Source organism: Scomber scombrus, chromosome 2, assembly GCF_963691925.1.
Source record: "Scomber scombrus chromosome 2, fScoSco1.1, whole genome shotgun sequence".
Lineage (NCBI taxonomy): Eukaryota > Metazoa > Chordata > Actinopteri > Scombriformes > Scombridae > Scomber > Scomber scombrus.
Window position 1 is genome coordinate 8,825,750 of NC_084971.1, and position 17,512 is coordinate 8,843,261.

General features: G+C 42.8%; 2 protein-coding genes across 3 annotated transcripts; one reads left to right on the forward strand and one right to left on the reverse strand.

Moving 5' to 3' along the window:
• Positions 1–182: 182 nt before the first annotated feature.
• On the forward strand, positions 183–1,944 carry c2h22orf23 (chromosome 2 C22orf23 homolog). Its single transcript, XM_062440361.1, has 6 exons — positions 183–345; positions 513–575; positions 746–919; positions 1,121–1,246; positions 1,409–1,509; positions 1,693–1,944. Exons 1-6 carry the CDS (start codon positions 252–254, stop codon positions 1,822–1,824), a joined length of 690 nt encoding a protein of 229 aa, XP_062296345.1. The 5' UTR covers positions 183–251; the 3' UTR covers positions 1,825–1,944.
• A 133-nt stretch (positions 1,945–2,077) lies between these two features.
• Positions 2,078–17,071, reverse strand: micall1a (MICAL-like 1a). Of its 2 annotated transcripts, none has more exons than XM_062441203.1 (16): positions 16,913–17,071; positions 13,710–13,758; positions 11,504–11,645; positions 11,152–11,252; positions 9,737–9,885; positions 8,219–8,817; positions 8,067–8,127; positions 7,463–7,872; positions 5,697–6,046; positions 5,478–5,612; positions 5,257–5,383; positions 4,807–4,897; positions 4,515–4,588; positions 3,990–4,104; positions 3,839–3,885; positions 2,078–3,551 (listed from the first exon to the last, which is right to left on the reverse strand). In XM_062441203.1, the coding sequence occupies exons 1-16, from the start codon at positions 17,056–17,058 to the stop codon at positions 3,415–3,417; spliced, it is 2,733 nt and encodes a 910-aa protein (XP_062297187.1). In that variant the 5' UTR covers positions 17,059–17,071; the 3' UTR covers positions 2,078–3,414. The 2 variants fall into 2 exon arrangements, with proteins under 2 accessions (XP_062297187.1, XP_062297178.1); XM_062441194.1 differs by having other exon boundaries at positions 5,697–6,088.
• Between the last annotated feature and the right edge of the window lie 441 nt (positions 17,072–17,512).

Sequence of the window (17,512 nt, forward strand, 5' to 3'; positions counted from 1 at the left end):
TAAACATTTATTAAATGTTTATATGCTGCTTATAAATACTGAATAGTGCTTGTGAACTTGAAATATCCTTATATCCCATTTAAATCAATATATCTGCAGTCATAGAGATGTAGGAGTTCATCATCCATGTCTATGAAGCATCACCACAATCTGTCTTTCTGCTCAGAGCTCTGTATAATTTTGCAGTTAGTTGAAGGCTGGGTTGTGATGCACTGGGAGTGTGTTATTGTATCTCTGTGTGTCTCTGGCAGATGGAGCCCTCCTCACAGAGCCGAGTCACCGGGGGACTGTGGAACAACCCCAGACCCCCACAGTACAGCAAAGAGACCCAGGATATGATGAAAAGTGAGATGAAACTGTTGTTGGTGATAGTTATAGTGATATATATATAATAGTGAATGAAACTAGCACATAGGTGAAATGATCAATATACATGCAGGTATACTTTCCACTGTCACTGTAGTCACTGTAGTTGTGTGATTTTTTAAATGATTCTCTCTCCTGGTGTTCAGTAATGATGCAGGAATCAAAGCTCACCAACCTCCATAGAAAACAGATCAACGAATGCCTGAAGAGTGAGTTTGACGCCCATGGATGTACACCTCACGATGCATTCATTAAAATACACAATTTCTCAGTTAGCATTGAATTGTCTTTGTTACTGCACCACTCCCTCAACACATTATCTGAAACATTTTATATTCTAACATTAAAAACTTATTTTTAAAAACCTTTTCCTCCACAGATGGAACAGCTTTGCCACCACCCTCTGACCCCACACAGTCAGCTTCTCCACCTCAGCCTAAAACCAGGAAATCTCTCCAGAAGTGCCTGCCAAACAAGCCTCTGAGGCGCAGTGCTGACTCATGTCGATCTGGGAACAACTACGTCAGAGAAAAGTTCCGCCCCGGTCCCATACGTATGTTACTGAAGCTGACACCCTAAGTTGGTCTACATTTATGTGTTCTCCTAACAGGCCTCTATTTCAAACAATTGCAACATAGTTTATCCATCGCAAAATTTGAGTACATTTGTAGGGTTTTTCATTTGATTTTCTGTTTCTCCAAAGAAACATTCAGTCTTTTGTCACTTTTCTTGTTTCACCCAATTTTTTAACTAGGAGACTTAGAAAAAGAGAAAAGAAGGCTGCAAAATATCCTGGCAACGGGACAAGAAGAGCCCACAGCTGCATCCTGCCAAAATGATACAGCTGAAGTGATAGTGGAGAGAGACAAGTATCAGGAAGGTGAGCCTGACTGCAGAGAAACACATTTAGTGGAGCAGTTACGATGACAGCTGTAAATTGAGCTTATTCATTTCATCCTGTCTTAAATTCTGCTCTAATAAACTCTGCTTGACTTTATAAATCGAGCGCCTCTTAAATAAGTCTAATGTGTTTGTTTTGCAGTACTGGATGAGATAGCTGAAAGAAGACAGTTTCTGGAAGACATGGCCTCTCTGGGACAGGAAAAGCAGTACATCCAGATCATCAACACTGAGATATCACAGGTAAACACACACGTTTACATGTTTCTCTGCTCAAATCAGTCTACACTATGCTTGGTTTTTACATTTTTGTACCGCAGGCGTTTATACTGCAGTGATTTAGACACAACATGAGTGCACTGATGCTGTTAGAAAACCCAGCTTCATCTAGCATAAACATCAGATGAACATTTTCCTCCCATCCAGAAAATCAGAGAGCTGGAGGTGCTGGATAAGACCCGCAGTCGCCAGAAAGAAGCGGTGACATCTGAGAGGAGAGCAGAAAGAACAGAGCAGATAACAGAAAAAAAGAAACAGAAAGAGACTGACTGCTGCTGACTGGACATGTTTCTGTCACCTCCTTTGAACTCTTCACTTGTAGGTGCAGGAAAGGCACCTTTACACCTACCAGCGTCTAGCTAAAACACACTGAAACTCTGCACTGGATGAGTCGGGTGTTACATGAGTGTGAAAGCGATGTTTGCGAAGGTTACAGTCGACATGCTGCACTGTGGTTGGATTGTATAAGCAGGTGTGAGAACAAAACAGAGGCAGTGAAAGCATTAAATGTACAACACACAAACATAAACTACTCGCATGAATTTATTTTATTCGTCTGTCTTCCAGTGTCAGTATTTTTTTTTTATATTTTAAAGAATCCTGCTGCCGTTTTAGGACAAACAATAGCTGATAGAGATGCTGCGTTACAGAAGCCCTTGGTTTCAGCTAGACAGGAAGACAGGCACAGAGCAGAAACACGATGGAGGACAAATACACTTAAGACAAATCTAAATGACAAAACAAATACAGAATGAGCTAAACATAGACATTTACATTAACTCGGACAGATGACATTAATCCACATGGTTGCAATTAAATTAATGGCACTCGTACAAAAAACAGGTCGTTCCTATCCACTTTTAAGGCAAAACATGGAAACACACAGAAAGGCATAGTAAAATATAAATTAATGATCGCATATACACCTTTTCCCCAAAAAGTTAAAACTGTTATAAACCTGTTTTACTACAGTTGTTAAAATATATGACATTTTCTAATATTCACTACTGCATGTGACCTTTTCGTGTTAATAAAACTCTCTAACAGGCAGTTTAATACTTTCTATGACGCTCTCCTCCACGCCTCACATTTTCTACATCAGTCGCTTTTTTTCCCCAGTCACACACTCATAAATACTGTAACTACGTTCATCCACAATGTTTCCGATGATATGAATTTACACACATGATACCATCGCGGAACGATGGCTCAAGAGACTAAAAACAAGGAGACCACAAATGATGGTATTATAGCAGCTAGAAGGGCTTATACGTGTCCACTGTTGATTGACCATTTCAAGGGTAGAGGTTGCAAAATTTAAAGCAACATTTATTCAAAAAAACAACAACTTTCACTAGTACCACAGGCTCAAACCAGACATGTGAAAACCCTCTCCGATATCCGTCTGCTGACCTGCGAACACGAGGAGCAGAGGAGCGAGTCAGGATGAGAACTTGATGAGATATCAGCTGATGAGTCTTTGTTGAACTTTGACCAAAGCAGGGACAGTGAAGCAACAACATGCAACAAATCAGTGCAGTAATTTGAAAATCTATGCTTCACTAGCTTGAACGGTCATGGAGCTTACACATACAAATGCATTGGCTCTTAAAGCACTTAAGTTGTTACACTGTCTCTTTAAAAACACATAAAAGGCAACTCAAAAACGTTCTTTCTGTAGTAGTATCAAGTAAGACGTTGAGCAGGGAGTGGACTCTGGATTGCACTTCAAGTCATTAATGACATTTAGAGAATTCATCTTTTTTTTTTTTCTTGACCTTGATGTTTCTTCTCTCACATCCTTTTCGTGTTGTCTTGTTAAAATAGTTTCATATCCTCTTGGAGGAGAATGTGTCCGTTCTCAGCTGTTCAGCTTTTCTCTTTGCGGGGGCTCTGGCTCTTCCCAGGGTCTCCTTTGTGGCTCAACCGCTTGAGCACCTTAATGGGTTTGAATTTTGCCCCTTTTTTCTTCTGCTGCTGCTCTCCCTCTGGCTCTTTATGGAAGTCTGACGTGGATGAAAATGAGAAAGAAAATTAAGGTTTGCTTCACATAGTAGATAGTAAGCATCTCTACTGGGATTTTTAGCTCTTTAGTTTAATCTCTGTATATAAATGTCCAAAAATAGTGCTAATCAAAATTTCCAAATGGCACTAAATTGCTTGTTTTAGTCCAATTAACAGTCCAAAAGTCAAAGATATCCTCTCACAAATGTATTTTTATTAAAAAATTACTGACACAGATTATCAAAATGTACTTTAACCTGCTATGAATGAAGCTGACACACCATCCTACCTTTTTTCTTCAGCATGGCTTCCATAAGTTTATCCTCCTCTTCTTCCCTGTGACAGATGAGCGGTTAGATTGTTGCTAGTAACAAAGTATCACCTCTTAATACATCCTGCTTCACTGCAGGGACACACAGCAACTGCCAATTATTGATTACCTCTGTCTGTCCTGGTCCATGTTATTGACAATTTGGTTGCGCTGTTCGATGATGGTCACCAGCTCAGCCATGAGCTCCTGCTCCCGGCTCTTGTCCTCATCAGTCCAGTCTTTCTCTGAGGAAGAAGGGATGACGAATGATTTAATGTTGTGTTTAGTTCCAATTGTTGTAACATAAGTGAGTTCACAAAGTAAATATTACAACAGCATATCAAGTGAAATAGAATTTGGTCAACAGAAAGTCCTTCAGGGGTTTAGTTCCTATTAAGATATAATAGAATATAATAGAGCCAATGGTGTGTTATTGTGTAGGTTCTATTGAACACATGTGGAAATGCTGTTGTTTTCTGTTGCAGATAAGACTATAGTGGTTGTTGTTTAATATAATCTGTGTGTGAATGTTACACACAGATTACATTACATAATTAGAAAGGCCAAATGACACCTGGGTGTCAGCTTATTGCTTTGTAACATGAGTCAAGCATAACAAACAAACATGAGGGCGGTGAATCTGACTAAAACACACCTGGTTTGTTGAGAAGACACCTCAGCTCGTACTCCACATCAGCTTGCCTCTCCTCCAGATTCTGCTGCTTCGCCCTACAGTACACACAAACACACACACACATTACAAACTGTCAATTTCTGATTCATTTTTTAAAAACTTCCAGTTACTCTTTAGTAACTTCCAGTAAACTTTATATTTTCAGGAACTGCTTCAAATTTGCAGTCATAGTCAAAGGTCAGACTGTGGGTGGATTGTTACTCTGGTGGCCGACTGGAATTGACGTCCCATGATTCTAACGTCTGGTACTTACGTGTAGACCAGTTCGGCTTCTCGTCGCACTAAAAGGTGTTTCTCATGAATGAGAGTGAACCAGTCCACCAATAGGCGCTCCTCATCCTCATCTGAAAGCACAGCAGAGGAACACAGATATATACTTGAGTATACTTACATACAATATAATTTATAGTGTTACCTATTGGTCTTTCAGGCGAAATCCAATCATTGTAGCTTTTTGACTCAGTGACATTTTTTCTTGTTAGAGTTCTTAATATTTAAAAGTTAATTACAATGTATTATTATTGTGAAGTAATATGTTTGTAATGTTTCTATTTTGAATATAGAGAAACTTATGCACAGCATGTTGAGAGGTTTTATATCTTTAAATTGTTACATATTAAAATGAAAAATTACAACTAGCACAACTCTAAGTGGATTTAATTAATAATGAAGAATCTCCCTCTTGATCACTGTGATGCAATACCGTTCGGGTTGTCTCTCAGCTTCTTCTCCAGCTCGACTCCCCTCTGCTCCAGCTCATCCAGCTGTTTCTCCAGCTGACCCATCTCTCCGTGGATGTCCTCCACTGGGATGTACTGATCTGACTGCACCTGGGTGAACATGAGGAGCGAATTAACTATTTCAGTGTTTCTTTAGCACATTCTTTCGATAAAAACATATATTCTGCCTTGAGTTTTGTTGTACCTTGCGTTTGATAAGCGGGAAGCCGTGGCCAGGGGCCGGAGGTCTGGCAGGACGAGGGCCTTTTGGGGGTTTGGTTTTGGATTTAGCAGGGGAGGGAGAAGCTTTCCTGTTGAACGGATTCTCCTTACAAATCCTCTAAAATGAGAAAAAAGACGCAGGTGGAATGTAGCGTGTGAAGTTTATTGCTTTATATTGCTTATTTGAAGGTGGTCCTATTACCTTGTTGTGTGAAACGCTGGCCCCTGAGGCTAACGGGCTCGGGGTGGTTGTGGGGCGCGGCGGCGGGGCCCCTGTCCCTTTGTTCCCCGAGCTGCGGCTGGTCTGTGGAGTGGCCGGAGCGGAGCTGGCATTTGACGGCACGGGGGAAGGGGAGGGGCCCGGGGAGGGATGAGGCAGACGCTCGGTGGAGGAGGAGGAAGGGGAGGCCGTGGAGTTGCACGGTGAACAGATGGAAGGCTCTGAGACGCTTTTGGTGAAGGAGTGTTCCTGGTCGCTGCTGGCACCGCCACCCGAGCGGGGCTGGGAGGAGCTGTGGTCTGAGCCAGAGGACAGACTCTCTATGCTGAGAGCTGGAGAGGGAGAGCAAGAGGAGGGCTGAGAGTGAATGAGAACTGAGGAGGAAAAAGAGGGTTCAGTAAAAAAAAATAAAGAGGAGAAATGAAACCAGATTTAAAATAGTTGGAATAGATTGAATGGAGACAGGATGGGGGGGAGGGGGAGACAAAAAACAATGAATATCTACAACCAAGATCTTGCTCCTCCTGTTTTTAGTCCATCAGTACATTGACACAGACAATGTTTTGTTCTGTCAGTGCTGTACTTTGTACTCCAGCACAGATAAAGTGAAACAATATCCATGAAGCTGAACTGACAACTTTCATTTTTCAATTTCAGGGTATTGGAATCCATGTGGGATGTACCGTGTAGGAACTGAATCCCTTTAAATAGATACAAAAACCGTACATACTCATTATAGTGGAGCAAAGGTTATTTTGTATTCTGTTTCATCAGTACTTCATGGCCAACTGTGTGGAACATTAGTATGAAGCAAGGACACACTAGTGAGCTCAGCAGATGTGTAGAAACACAAATGACTACTGCAGGAGTACAACTAATGATTATTTTCATTAACTATTAATTATTTTATTATTTTCTCAATTAAATTGATTCATTGTTTGGTCGTTACAATGTCAGAAAATGTCTAACACTGTTTCCCAAAGCACTAGATGCATCCTAAAATGTCTTGTTATGTCCTGACCAACAGTCTGCAAACCAGAGATATTCAGTTCAGTATCACAGAAGACTGAAGAAACCGGAAAATACTCATAAGGAAGCAGAGAATTGCTCTTAAAAAATACCCGAAAAACTATTTATAAATGATCAAAATAGTTGGCGATAAGTTATCTGTCTGTCGTTGCAGCTCGAGACAGAAGGATAAGAAAAAGTCAAAACAACAGATTAAGAACACTTCAGGATGCACAGTCAGAGACGGGGGCAAAAACAAGACTACATCAGCATAACCTCAGAGGTTCACCACAGGAAATAAACCCCATGCCTCAAGAAAAGAAAGGCCTGGTTGCAATTTGCAAAACAGAACAGTGAGTGTGTTATGAAACCAGCGGCTGTAGAGAACCTACAGAGTAATATTACCTACTCAAACACAAGCAAATACATCAACACATACAGGGCAGCACTCATCACATAGCAGGACAATAAAGCTTAACATAAAGCAGTCAGAGAAATCTAATGTTAAAATGTTATATATTAATACTATCTACTGTGTTTACATTCATTTCTCCAGTTAGATTTGCTTCAATGAACTGGGAGAATGTTTAAAATATAGCTGTAATTCTCACATAAGCAGGACAAATGTGTGAATACAGGTGACCTCTTTGCATTTCATTCCTATAGAGGAACAGAGGTCAAAATGAAGATATCTCCTCTGTGTTTTTACAATGTAATGTGGTTAGCTGACATCTTCTCACCTTGGTTACCGGCAGGAGGCTGTGGAGCACGGGGCGCCGGCCGTTTCTTGTTCCTGCCCCCCGGGCTGGCAGAGCGGGATGAGCTTCCTCCACTAGGGGGGGTGTCTGCACCTGCGGCATCATCCGCATGAGTGATGTGGTACCACGGGTGAGAGGCCCCCACTGTTGGAATCTCACCTCCTTCTTCTTCCTCCTCGTTGTTTTCGTCGTCGTCATCGTCGAATGGGTTGGCGGGTGGAGGGGGGGTGCTCGGTCTGGAGCCCTCGCCTTTGAGAGAGGACAGAGAGCCTACGTTGGGAGGGGTAGCCAGTCCTGTAGGGGGAGGGGGAGGGGCTTTCTTCTTCTTGTGCTCTGATTGGACCAGGGCGAGCCAAGGCGGGTCTTTGGGTTTATGGGTGCCACTGGACAGGCTGTGATGGTGAGATACACAGATAAGGATGGAGGGGGGGGGGGTTTACAGAGGGTAAGACAGCACACACGATACAGTGGGAGCAAACGATGACATGCTGTAATGAGATGCTTTCAGAATTGCAATGAATATGACAGAGGTAGATGAAATGAAAGAAATGGACAGGAAAAGAGGTTTTAATAGAAATTCCGCTACCTTCCAGGAGACTGGGATCTTTCTCGAGGTTTGGGAGGAGTCGGAGGCTTCTGATGTTCACCTGTGATTTCAGATAAAATATGAGGATGAATATCTATCAACAAATCCCACTTTCACCTTCACAATCATTTCCATTCTGCGACAACACGTACCGACTATAAGGCCGTCTGCGCGGGGAAGCCTGACCCGAGGGGAAGGGCGAGGAGGAGCGGTGGGTTCAGACACCCTGCGGGGAGCCGGCACTGGCCGACCGACACCTTCCTGATGACTGACAGGTGTAGAAGTGATGTCCCCGTTAGCCTTGTGTTTGTCCGGTGTTTGAGTCTCTTCCTCTTTAGCTCCTTCATCCTCCTCCTCTTCCTCCTCATCACTCTCATCGAAAGGGTTGGGAGGAGAAGAGGAACGCGGTTTCTCCACCGTGTCTCCACTCTCATCCATCTCTTTTGTGTTTTCCAACGGGTGTGCTTCGTTTGTTGTAACAGGAGCGACTGTGACAGAGTCGCCAGGCACGTCAGTATCATTCGCTCTAATCGCAGGGGATGAAGTGTTTGTCTGGTCCCTCTCTGAGAAGTGAGGGGCGCTGTGCCCAATCCTGGCAGACTCAACTAGACCAGGCCTCTTACTAAGATCTGGCCGGCCGTTCTGATTGGCTAAAGCAGGCCTCGAGAGGTGATGCGTGCACACCAATGCCCCAGAGTCGGTTCCTAATCTGTAGGATCCGGGGAGCAAAGTGCTGCGACACTCGGTGCACCTGAGAGGAGAGTGACACGGGAGGACAGTGAGATCTACGACAGGTCATAGATGAGACTGAGATAAGAAAATACAAGCACAAGTATGACAAAATAATACACAGAGTAATCTGGTATTCCTTTATACGGACAAAATCTGTTGATGCATTTCTTTCTGCTGTTTAAGTTATAATCCTTAAGATTTGAATGACATTACACCCCATTTTAGATACTATTTATGTTTGGTTTTTTTTAAAGGAAAAAAGCCTCTGAAGCCGAGCAACAAGATAAAAGGTTGCAGGCTCCTCATCAAGGGAACTAACTCCTTTAACTGCCCTGCTGTTTTGTAGAAAACTTCTTGCACAGGTTGCAGCATGAAATCAGACTGAGGTTTACGTATGTCATGCTTGACGGATAACGTCTTTATTAAAAGAGTACTCTGCTGATTTAGCACCTGCTGCCTGCATTAACCCCACAGCACCTCAATTCACTTGACTGCACAGATTCAGGTGTGTTATGCTAGTAGGAGCTAATGTAGCCTTGAGCTGCTCGCCTGAAGCAGAGATGAGAACTACAGAGGTCTGGTACCTCATGTCTCTCCCCCCAAGATTTTGATCTGCAGTCTTCAACTCCGAACAGCATGGAACTTTTTTAATATATACAGTAGTATATATCTGTAAACAGACTTTGATGCGTAAAAACAGCGGAGTTCCCCTTCACTATGTTTGATTGCATTATTAAGAGACACACTCCATTGCTCTTCTGTTGCATTTTGCTGCAGTATTAAACCACCCTCGCTCTTATAACAGCAACCGCAGGTGTTGCCAAGTCAACCGGAACTGAAATCTCAGGGATTATAACTGAAAATCACCAGAACCTAATTTCACTCATGGCTAAACAAAACGTTTGTGACACACGGTAGTGAGTAGCTGCGGTGTTCACCTGAAGCAGTTGCGATGGTAGAGCTTGCCATCCACCAGGAACCTCTGCACCAGATGGACGTGTTTTTGACAGGCGGCGCAGGTGCTGCTGAGCGTGCTGCGTCTCAACGCTGCGACCGCATCTACGCCTGCTTCGGCGGGCTTGATCAGCTAATGCAGGCGACGTTATTTGAAGGGAGGTGGCGGCGGGGGGGGAAGAGGGGAGATGGAGAGTAATGGAGGAGGGGAGGGGAGGGGGGAGATCAAACACGGAGTCAGGATTTGAGGATTGCGGATTCTTCTGTTTAAGCTCGCTACATCTACTCGTTACTTTGACAATCTACTCTCATTGATTCACTACCGCATTTCTTTTTCATGTTAAAACATCATCTGATTGATACATAAAAGTAGGTCATGATAAAAGAACTTTTTATTAGTAAAAAAAATCCAAACAGCTTGGGTTAGTAGCTCCTGGGACTCACATATTATTTTTTAGATATGATTGATATCTTAGGGTTGATATATTGTGTCAGGCATTTGGGCTTTTTATTTGAGTGGAGTAAATAAAAAGGGGTTAGCAGCAACATATTCCAAAACTTGGCACACAGTGTTAGTCTTTTATGTACAAAAGGTGGTTAAAAAAAGAGCAAAAAAACAAAAACAAAAACAAAAAAAAACACTGACCTATCTGTTTTTGCTTTCACCTCCTAGCCCACCCACCACCCCCATCCTACTGCCTAGGCTCAGGAGGACCAGAGAGTGGAGGGGGGATCAGATGTGAGGAGGAAGAAGAACAGGAAGAAGAGGGAGTGGAATGGATTTCCACCTAAAGAAGGGAAAGGGGGGGGGGGGGGTTGAAGTTGAGGAGGAGGATGCCAGTACGTGGAAGTACGGGGATGGAGGAAAGAATATGAGGGCATGCGAAAGAAAAGAGAGACAGGATACAGAGTCTATCTTTATAGACTTACTCTACCTCTGTTGTTTGGTTTTTTCCCTGCTGTGCAACACAAAGCCCAAACAAGGAAGTAGTACTTATAAAAATATGTATCTGCTTATTGTACATTGTTGCACTGAAATGACAGGATGGGATTTGTATTGTACAGATCCGATGACTAAATACCCCCAAAACTGCACATGCAAAATGATATATATATATTCCAAGGCTTCAGATACACACTAAAATACTATTAAAGACGTGAGGTTGCAGTGTGCTTATCCAGTCCACTGAAGGACTCTTGTTAATAAAATGGAACCTAAAAAAAATCAAACTTAACATGCAGCTTCAGTGGAAACTTCATGCGGAGATTGTTGAGTTTTAGTGCGGCCTTCAGATTACCAGGACCGCAGTAATTTAAGAGAATGTGGATCGACACATGCACGAGAGTAATTCCTGTTGGCCTCTGCGTACGCTCTCCTGGTGCCAAGTCCTGTTCTTACCTCAGATTCAACCACGTTTTCTTCCAGAGGGGTTGGAGGCCTTTTCTGGGCTGGCTCATTGTGACTGACAGAACTAAGCCTCTTTATACAAGGAGGGTTTGCTGCGGGCAGAGAAGTTGTCAGTTAATGATATAAACTCGCTATAAATGATGAAAGTTACAGTCATAACCATGAGTTACGATGCTCTGTGTCAAGGGTCTTGGGGTATTTATGGCTCTGAAATGATCAGATGGAAAACATACTTGATGTACATTTTTCCAGAAGTCAAAATCATCATCTAATGCTGAGTCAGAAAAACAACTACTGAGTTAAGAGGGTGCACATTGCTGCTCTGAATGCAGCGTTCACCAACCTTGAGACTTATTGTTGAAAAAGTTGTAGTACTGGGAGACGTAGGTGATGATGCTGAGCCTGTCAGGCACTTTCATGGACACCATATCCTCTGGGTCCAACAGGGCTGGAATCCCCAGCTGCGTCTCGGCCACTTCAAAGGCCTACGATGAAGCGACGAGGGAAGAGGAAGCGGGGTTGGGAGGGTAGGAGATAAGGAAGATGTTGTAGATAAGTATGAAGCAGAGAAAACAGTAGGCAGTGTGTTTACATGTGCCAATTATTCTAAATAACCCTCAGGGACTCTTTATGCAGGTTATCATATTACATACTGAGTCTAAGTGAAGATAGAGTGATGCATGCGTGCAGCAACCAGCAGCTACACAATACCCTGAATAGCTTATAACATCGTGTTGCACCATTATCAGCTGCTCATATTGTCATGTGTTATACCTTGAGGTTAACCATCAGTCAAATGAAAAGTCCAATGAGGAAATGAGAGGGTGTGTAAGGTTGCATAACAACGCGGAGACAATCCTTGGCCGTCACACGACACTAAAATCCAGCCAACAAAAGCCACATATGAGTAAAGTGGAACTAAACTCATCAGAATACACTGTGCTGCAGGATGTAAATAATACCTGCATCATAGCTGAATACTTCTCTATTCTTAGGTCTACAGATCTACTTTGCTGCAGTCTATTATACATCAGAATACACTGTGCTGCAGGATGTAAATAATACCTGCATCATAGCTGAATACTTCTCTATTCTTAGGTTTACAGATGTACTTTGCTGCAGTTTATTTAAAACATTTTTTAATGTTCTATCAATATTAACATTACTGATTCATGAGATCAGTCAGATGAGCGTCCAACCGGGATGCAATTATGATTCATACTCCTTTCAGACTTCCAGACACATGAAAGCTGAAATGCATCGATGCGTGTCAGGATGACGCGACCTGCCTACATGTAAGGCAGACTGATCTTGAATAATTTCGTCTGTAAAGTGTCATAAAATACTGAAATATGTCCAAAGATATTCAGTTTACTTTCCTGTATGACCAAGAAATGCATTAAACTCTGACATTTAAGAAGCTGAAACCAGCAAATATTTGGCATTTTGCTTGAAAATGATTAGTCGACTGAACAATTAATTGCTGCAGCTCTACTTAAAAATTCAACTAAATGAAAATACAAACACCTCATGGGTGAAATAGCGTAAGTATGTGGTGGTGACCAAAACTTACAGTAGCTTAATTTGCACCTCTGCAGTAATACTCAGCGTGATTCTATAGATAGCAGCGGAGTGTGAACTACAGTAGCACGCTAGAGTCTCTTAATGCTGACAAGAGATTAACATGAAAGAAGTCATATAAAAAGGGTAAACGTGGGTTTAATGCTTGTTTATGTTAGGCCTGTGTTTATGACTCCAGTATGAAAGGGAAATTAGTAATCCCTGGAGAGACAACCATGAACAAATGAGAGGAGTTAAACCTGATTTAGGAGCTTTGCATGCTCTCTGTATTTACAGTAGTGCCTTGTGGATACAGTGAGTTTATTGAAGCTGTATTAAAAACCCAAAACAAAACAACAGCCGGCCGACTGGGAGTTCGTTTCTGGTGCTACCACCAACTGCTTTGCTTTCCCTGAACGCTGCAGGATAAAAAAAGAATATCAAACAGCAGCAAAGACCGGCCAAAGTTGATCTCAGGCTGAAAATGAGGAGACTCCCATTTCATCCCCCAATGTCCTGTTGGCTTTCAGACAATGTGGAAAAACCCAATGAGGGAAAGATGTTTTTTAAAAAGTTTTGAGCTGGTTTCAACCCACTTAGAATGTAAAGCTGCATGGTCAGCAAACCTCTCCAGATCGTCTCCCCCCGCAGGCTCGTGTAAGACAGTTTTCTGCTTTCTCCTCCTCCTCACCCTGTTTGCTCTCGCTTATTCCTAGTCAGGATTCATCTGGATTACATAGCACACTTCTCCCCACAGAAACTCAAATACGCCGAAGTCACACCCATGATGACTGCATGTAATGAGGGTGAATAATTTTAGGGCTGGGCAAAGCACATGCATTAACAGATGCAACGGCTGAAGCTGAGTGACAGATAACAGTTAGGTCGGCTGATTTAACTCAGCCTCCCGTGAATGGAGACAACAAAACGACGATGATAAGACACAAAAACATCAAACCTCAGAACATAAGACTGTAAAATGGACTCACCAGTTGGTTGTTCTCGTAGACATTTTCTTTAGACAGCGAGCCAAAATCTCTGCAGTGATAAAACAGAAATATGAAGTTAAAATTCAAAACAACATTTGAGAGATATACGGCTGCAGCTCGGCTCAGTACGGTCTGTCTGATACTGTTAATATAGCCTGCAACAACTGTAACTCATGATGTCTCCTTTTAGGGCAGCACCATAAAGAAATAACTTGTCCAGGTTATACTGATACATAAGGACCGTACTGTATTTAGCTCTTTGACCTATTTCCACGTATGTTATGAACCATCAAAACTCTATTATTGGCTTGACAGCGTGACAGACAGAACTGGTGATCGGTCATGCTTCGCAACTGGCCCAGCAAGCAACGCTGCCAAACCACACATTAATGATGCCTGTAGTGAAAAAAAAAAAACCCCATAAGGACAAAAAGTGAAGAAGGAGCAGCAGCAAACAGGACTGATGTGGTGATAATTACAAGGCACAGCTATTAAAGGCCTGAAGCGAGGGACTAAAGGCAGTAAACATCCTGCAGTAAAAATGGAAAATGTCTGAGGTGTTTCCAGGATGACAGTGTGTTTGCTTGCATAAGTAAAGGTATGTTGGCAGAAGCGTGTGGCAGTCTGAACAACGCAGAGGCGGAAAAAACAGCACGACCTCGGCGAGAGCTTGCAGGGACCGTGTGGAACTCTCAAGAAAAAAAAACCCCCTCTGAATGAGCTCCGTGTTGGACTTGCACAAAGTGACCTCTGTTCTCTCTAATCTAGTTCCCATGGTCACACGCACACGCACAGGCTCGAACATCAAGATCATGTCAAAACAGGCCCGCTGCGTCAGATCTACCAGCACAGCCGGCTAAAACAGCGGCAGCTTAAAAAAAAGAATTTGTGCTTTAACAGTTGTTAGTTCAGATATGTTCCGACATTCACACGGGTGATGGAGTGATGTGTGTGTGATCTGAATTGAGAACCTAATCCGTTGTGACTGGAGTCTCTTTCCAAGGTTTATTTTGGGAAAGAGGACTGCTAAGGGATGTGAGAGAGAGTGTGTGTGTGTGTCACAATGTGTGTGTGTCAGGTATTGGAAATCAACATGATCAAAACCTGGAAGGACCGGTAAATCTAGTTCAGACAGATATGAAGATTTGTGTTTACTTGCGAATATAAGGCATTGCGATTGGATCATATCATGACAGTCAAGTTTATAAATACCTAAACAATCAAAAATAGTTTTAGTTGAGGATGTGGTGGAACAAACGTGCATCCTGTAGACCTTTTAAGTCAACTGCGGCAAAATGATCTAAAATGGCTGATACAGTGTGAACAGCTGCATATTAAGCACCACTGAATTTAAATATCATTTTAATGGGACTCTCCCATGAACTTTTGTTAACTGGGCCACAGACGACGCACTGCACTCATAATATCAAGCCCTTCTTCATTGGCTTTGAGTGACAGTTGGTCTCGCCTGAAGAGATTCAGATGAGGCCACGGCTGCAGGAACGTCTCCCTGCTGCATGGCCGTGATGTATTTAGATGAGAATACATCGGCCTCAGAGAGCAGAGCAGCACTACAATGGCCGGGCCCGGCATTAGAGCTAAATCCAGTTTGACAGGCGGAGGTCTCAGCTGCAGATTAGCCTGACGGACTGTCTGTCTGGATCAGGCCGCTGAGGCTACTGTACACAGAGGGCCGAGTGGGAAAGGCATGCTGGGACACAAATTGAAGAGGCAGAGCTGAAAAGACGGCCGTTTAGGATTTGTCCACTCTCGGACTTTCAGCTTCACTGCTGTGTGCTGCGTGTGCAAATAAATTCCACTTCACCGACTTGTCCTTCGGTGAGCGGTCCCAGTGAATGTTTGCCCCGCTGCCATCCAAGCGTAGTCCAATTTGCTCACAAAAGTCTGGATCATCTGAGCCAAACGGCGGCATGAGCAAGACGCTTATTGTCTGAAGTCATTCCGTCGCATCACATTTCTCCTCCTCAGGGACAGAGGAGGCCGTTTACTAGATGCTTTTTCACAATCCTCCAAAAACAACAAGGCTCGTTGAGTTGAGCTGTTTTCAGTAGGAATCAAATCATTAATCCTGATGCAGTCAACATCATGCTCTATCCACTGAGCTACACAGAGCCACATTATGCCACACAGGAGGACTGGTGCTTTTTCCACAGACGTGTGTGTCTAATGTGAGTCATGTGAAGGTCAGAGTCTCTGTGTGTGTTTACTGTCACACAGCAAACAACAGAAACACTTCTAATCAAATGATTCACCTGTCTTGATCAGTACCAACACACCAGTCCCAGATTAAGATTTAAAACATGATCATGAAGGCCCTCTTGTATGAGAGATGGTTAGTACTAAAAGTGTCAGGCTGCTCCTCATTAAATTAAACACACCAGCAATGGCTCGTCCAATTTACTGAGCTGCGTGCGAGTTACACGACACATCATCTCCTGATCTCTGTTTTCATTTCATTTGAATCACAATGAAACAGCGGTTGTGTCTGGTGGTAGATTCTGATCTGTGTGTGTGTGTAGGTGTAAAATGCCTGGAGGAGGGGTGTGTTATTACAGACATGTTACATGGCTTGTCAGACTGTGTTATTTACAGCACACTGGTCTCTCATTCTGTAATGTTATGTTACGTTATTATATTATTGCAGGTGTTTTTGGCTACGATGCATACACATGCACATTACAAAAGTATAGTGTGATGAAAATGTGACACAGATGGCATATTCTTTGCTTCTGTGTTTAGGAGAAGTTATTTAACAACTAGCAGATTAACATTCAGCTATGCTACTGTGTAATTCTGGATTAAGAAGCTTTCTACTTAAAATGTATCCAAAAAACAAGAAAATCTAATCTTTGTTGTCAGAGGCCTAACATAATCTCAGTCCTTGTTAAACTTATCATGAAACAATTCAGAGCAGAGATGAGTTCATGACTTCAAACTGAGTTGTGTATTTGTATCCAGACTGGACCATCATTACAGTGTTAATAAATTTTAAAGACAGTAGTTAACAGTCGGTCACTCCTATAGCTGCCTAAAATCCTAACTGTTAACATGGGTTTAGTTTTAATGCAGCTATCGATCATCAGCACCTATCAGCAGCCCTCGTGTTATGTACAAATCCGTTGCAGTATTAGAAGCTATCTATTGAACAACAGTGTTACACCATTTGTCTTCGGGTTACTTACATCAGCTCTGGTCTGTAACGATGTATTATTGCACAAAATGCCAACCCGTCCCGAAAGGACGTTGACATGTCCTTTATTTCCACCTCGTTGTAATGTTCACACTGTATCCGACACCACTCCTGGAGAGCCTTCAGAGAGCCCATCATGTCACTGTCAGAGAAATCCAAGTATTCCTGTCAAATCAAATAGATGGGGTTTTTTTGGCCCAGGTGTGACAGGAGACAATCCAAAGTCTCTTCTCCGGTCATACACGAGCCATCAGCAGCGTTTGGATGAAGGGGCGACAGCCAGGCAACACCCGATGTCTGGATAAGTTACGTCACATTCATTTACAGCCAGTGAGTCACGTTCAAAACTTGTATGGTTTGCATGCTAGCGAGATATTAGCTCACTTGTGCAACTAAAACGTGCATTATCTGTTTTTATTTACTGTACGCAGGTATTCCCTGTAACTTTGACCAAAAGCCAGCAGATTAAAAACACAGCCGATGTCTAAAAATGTCTAAAACGGGATCTTGCCAACAAAGTTCCTGCCGTAGCCAACTCAGCTAAGTAGCTAACATTAAGGTAGCCTGCTTCTAGCTTCCCTTTGCAGCTTGC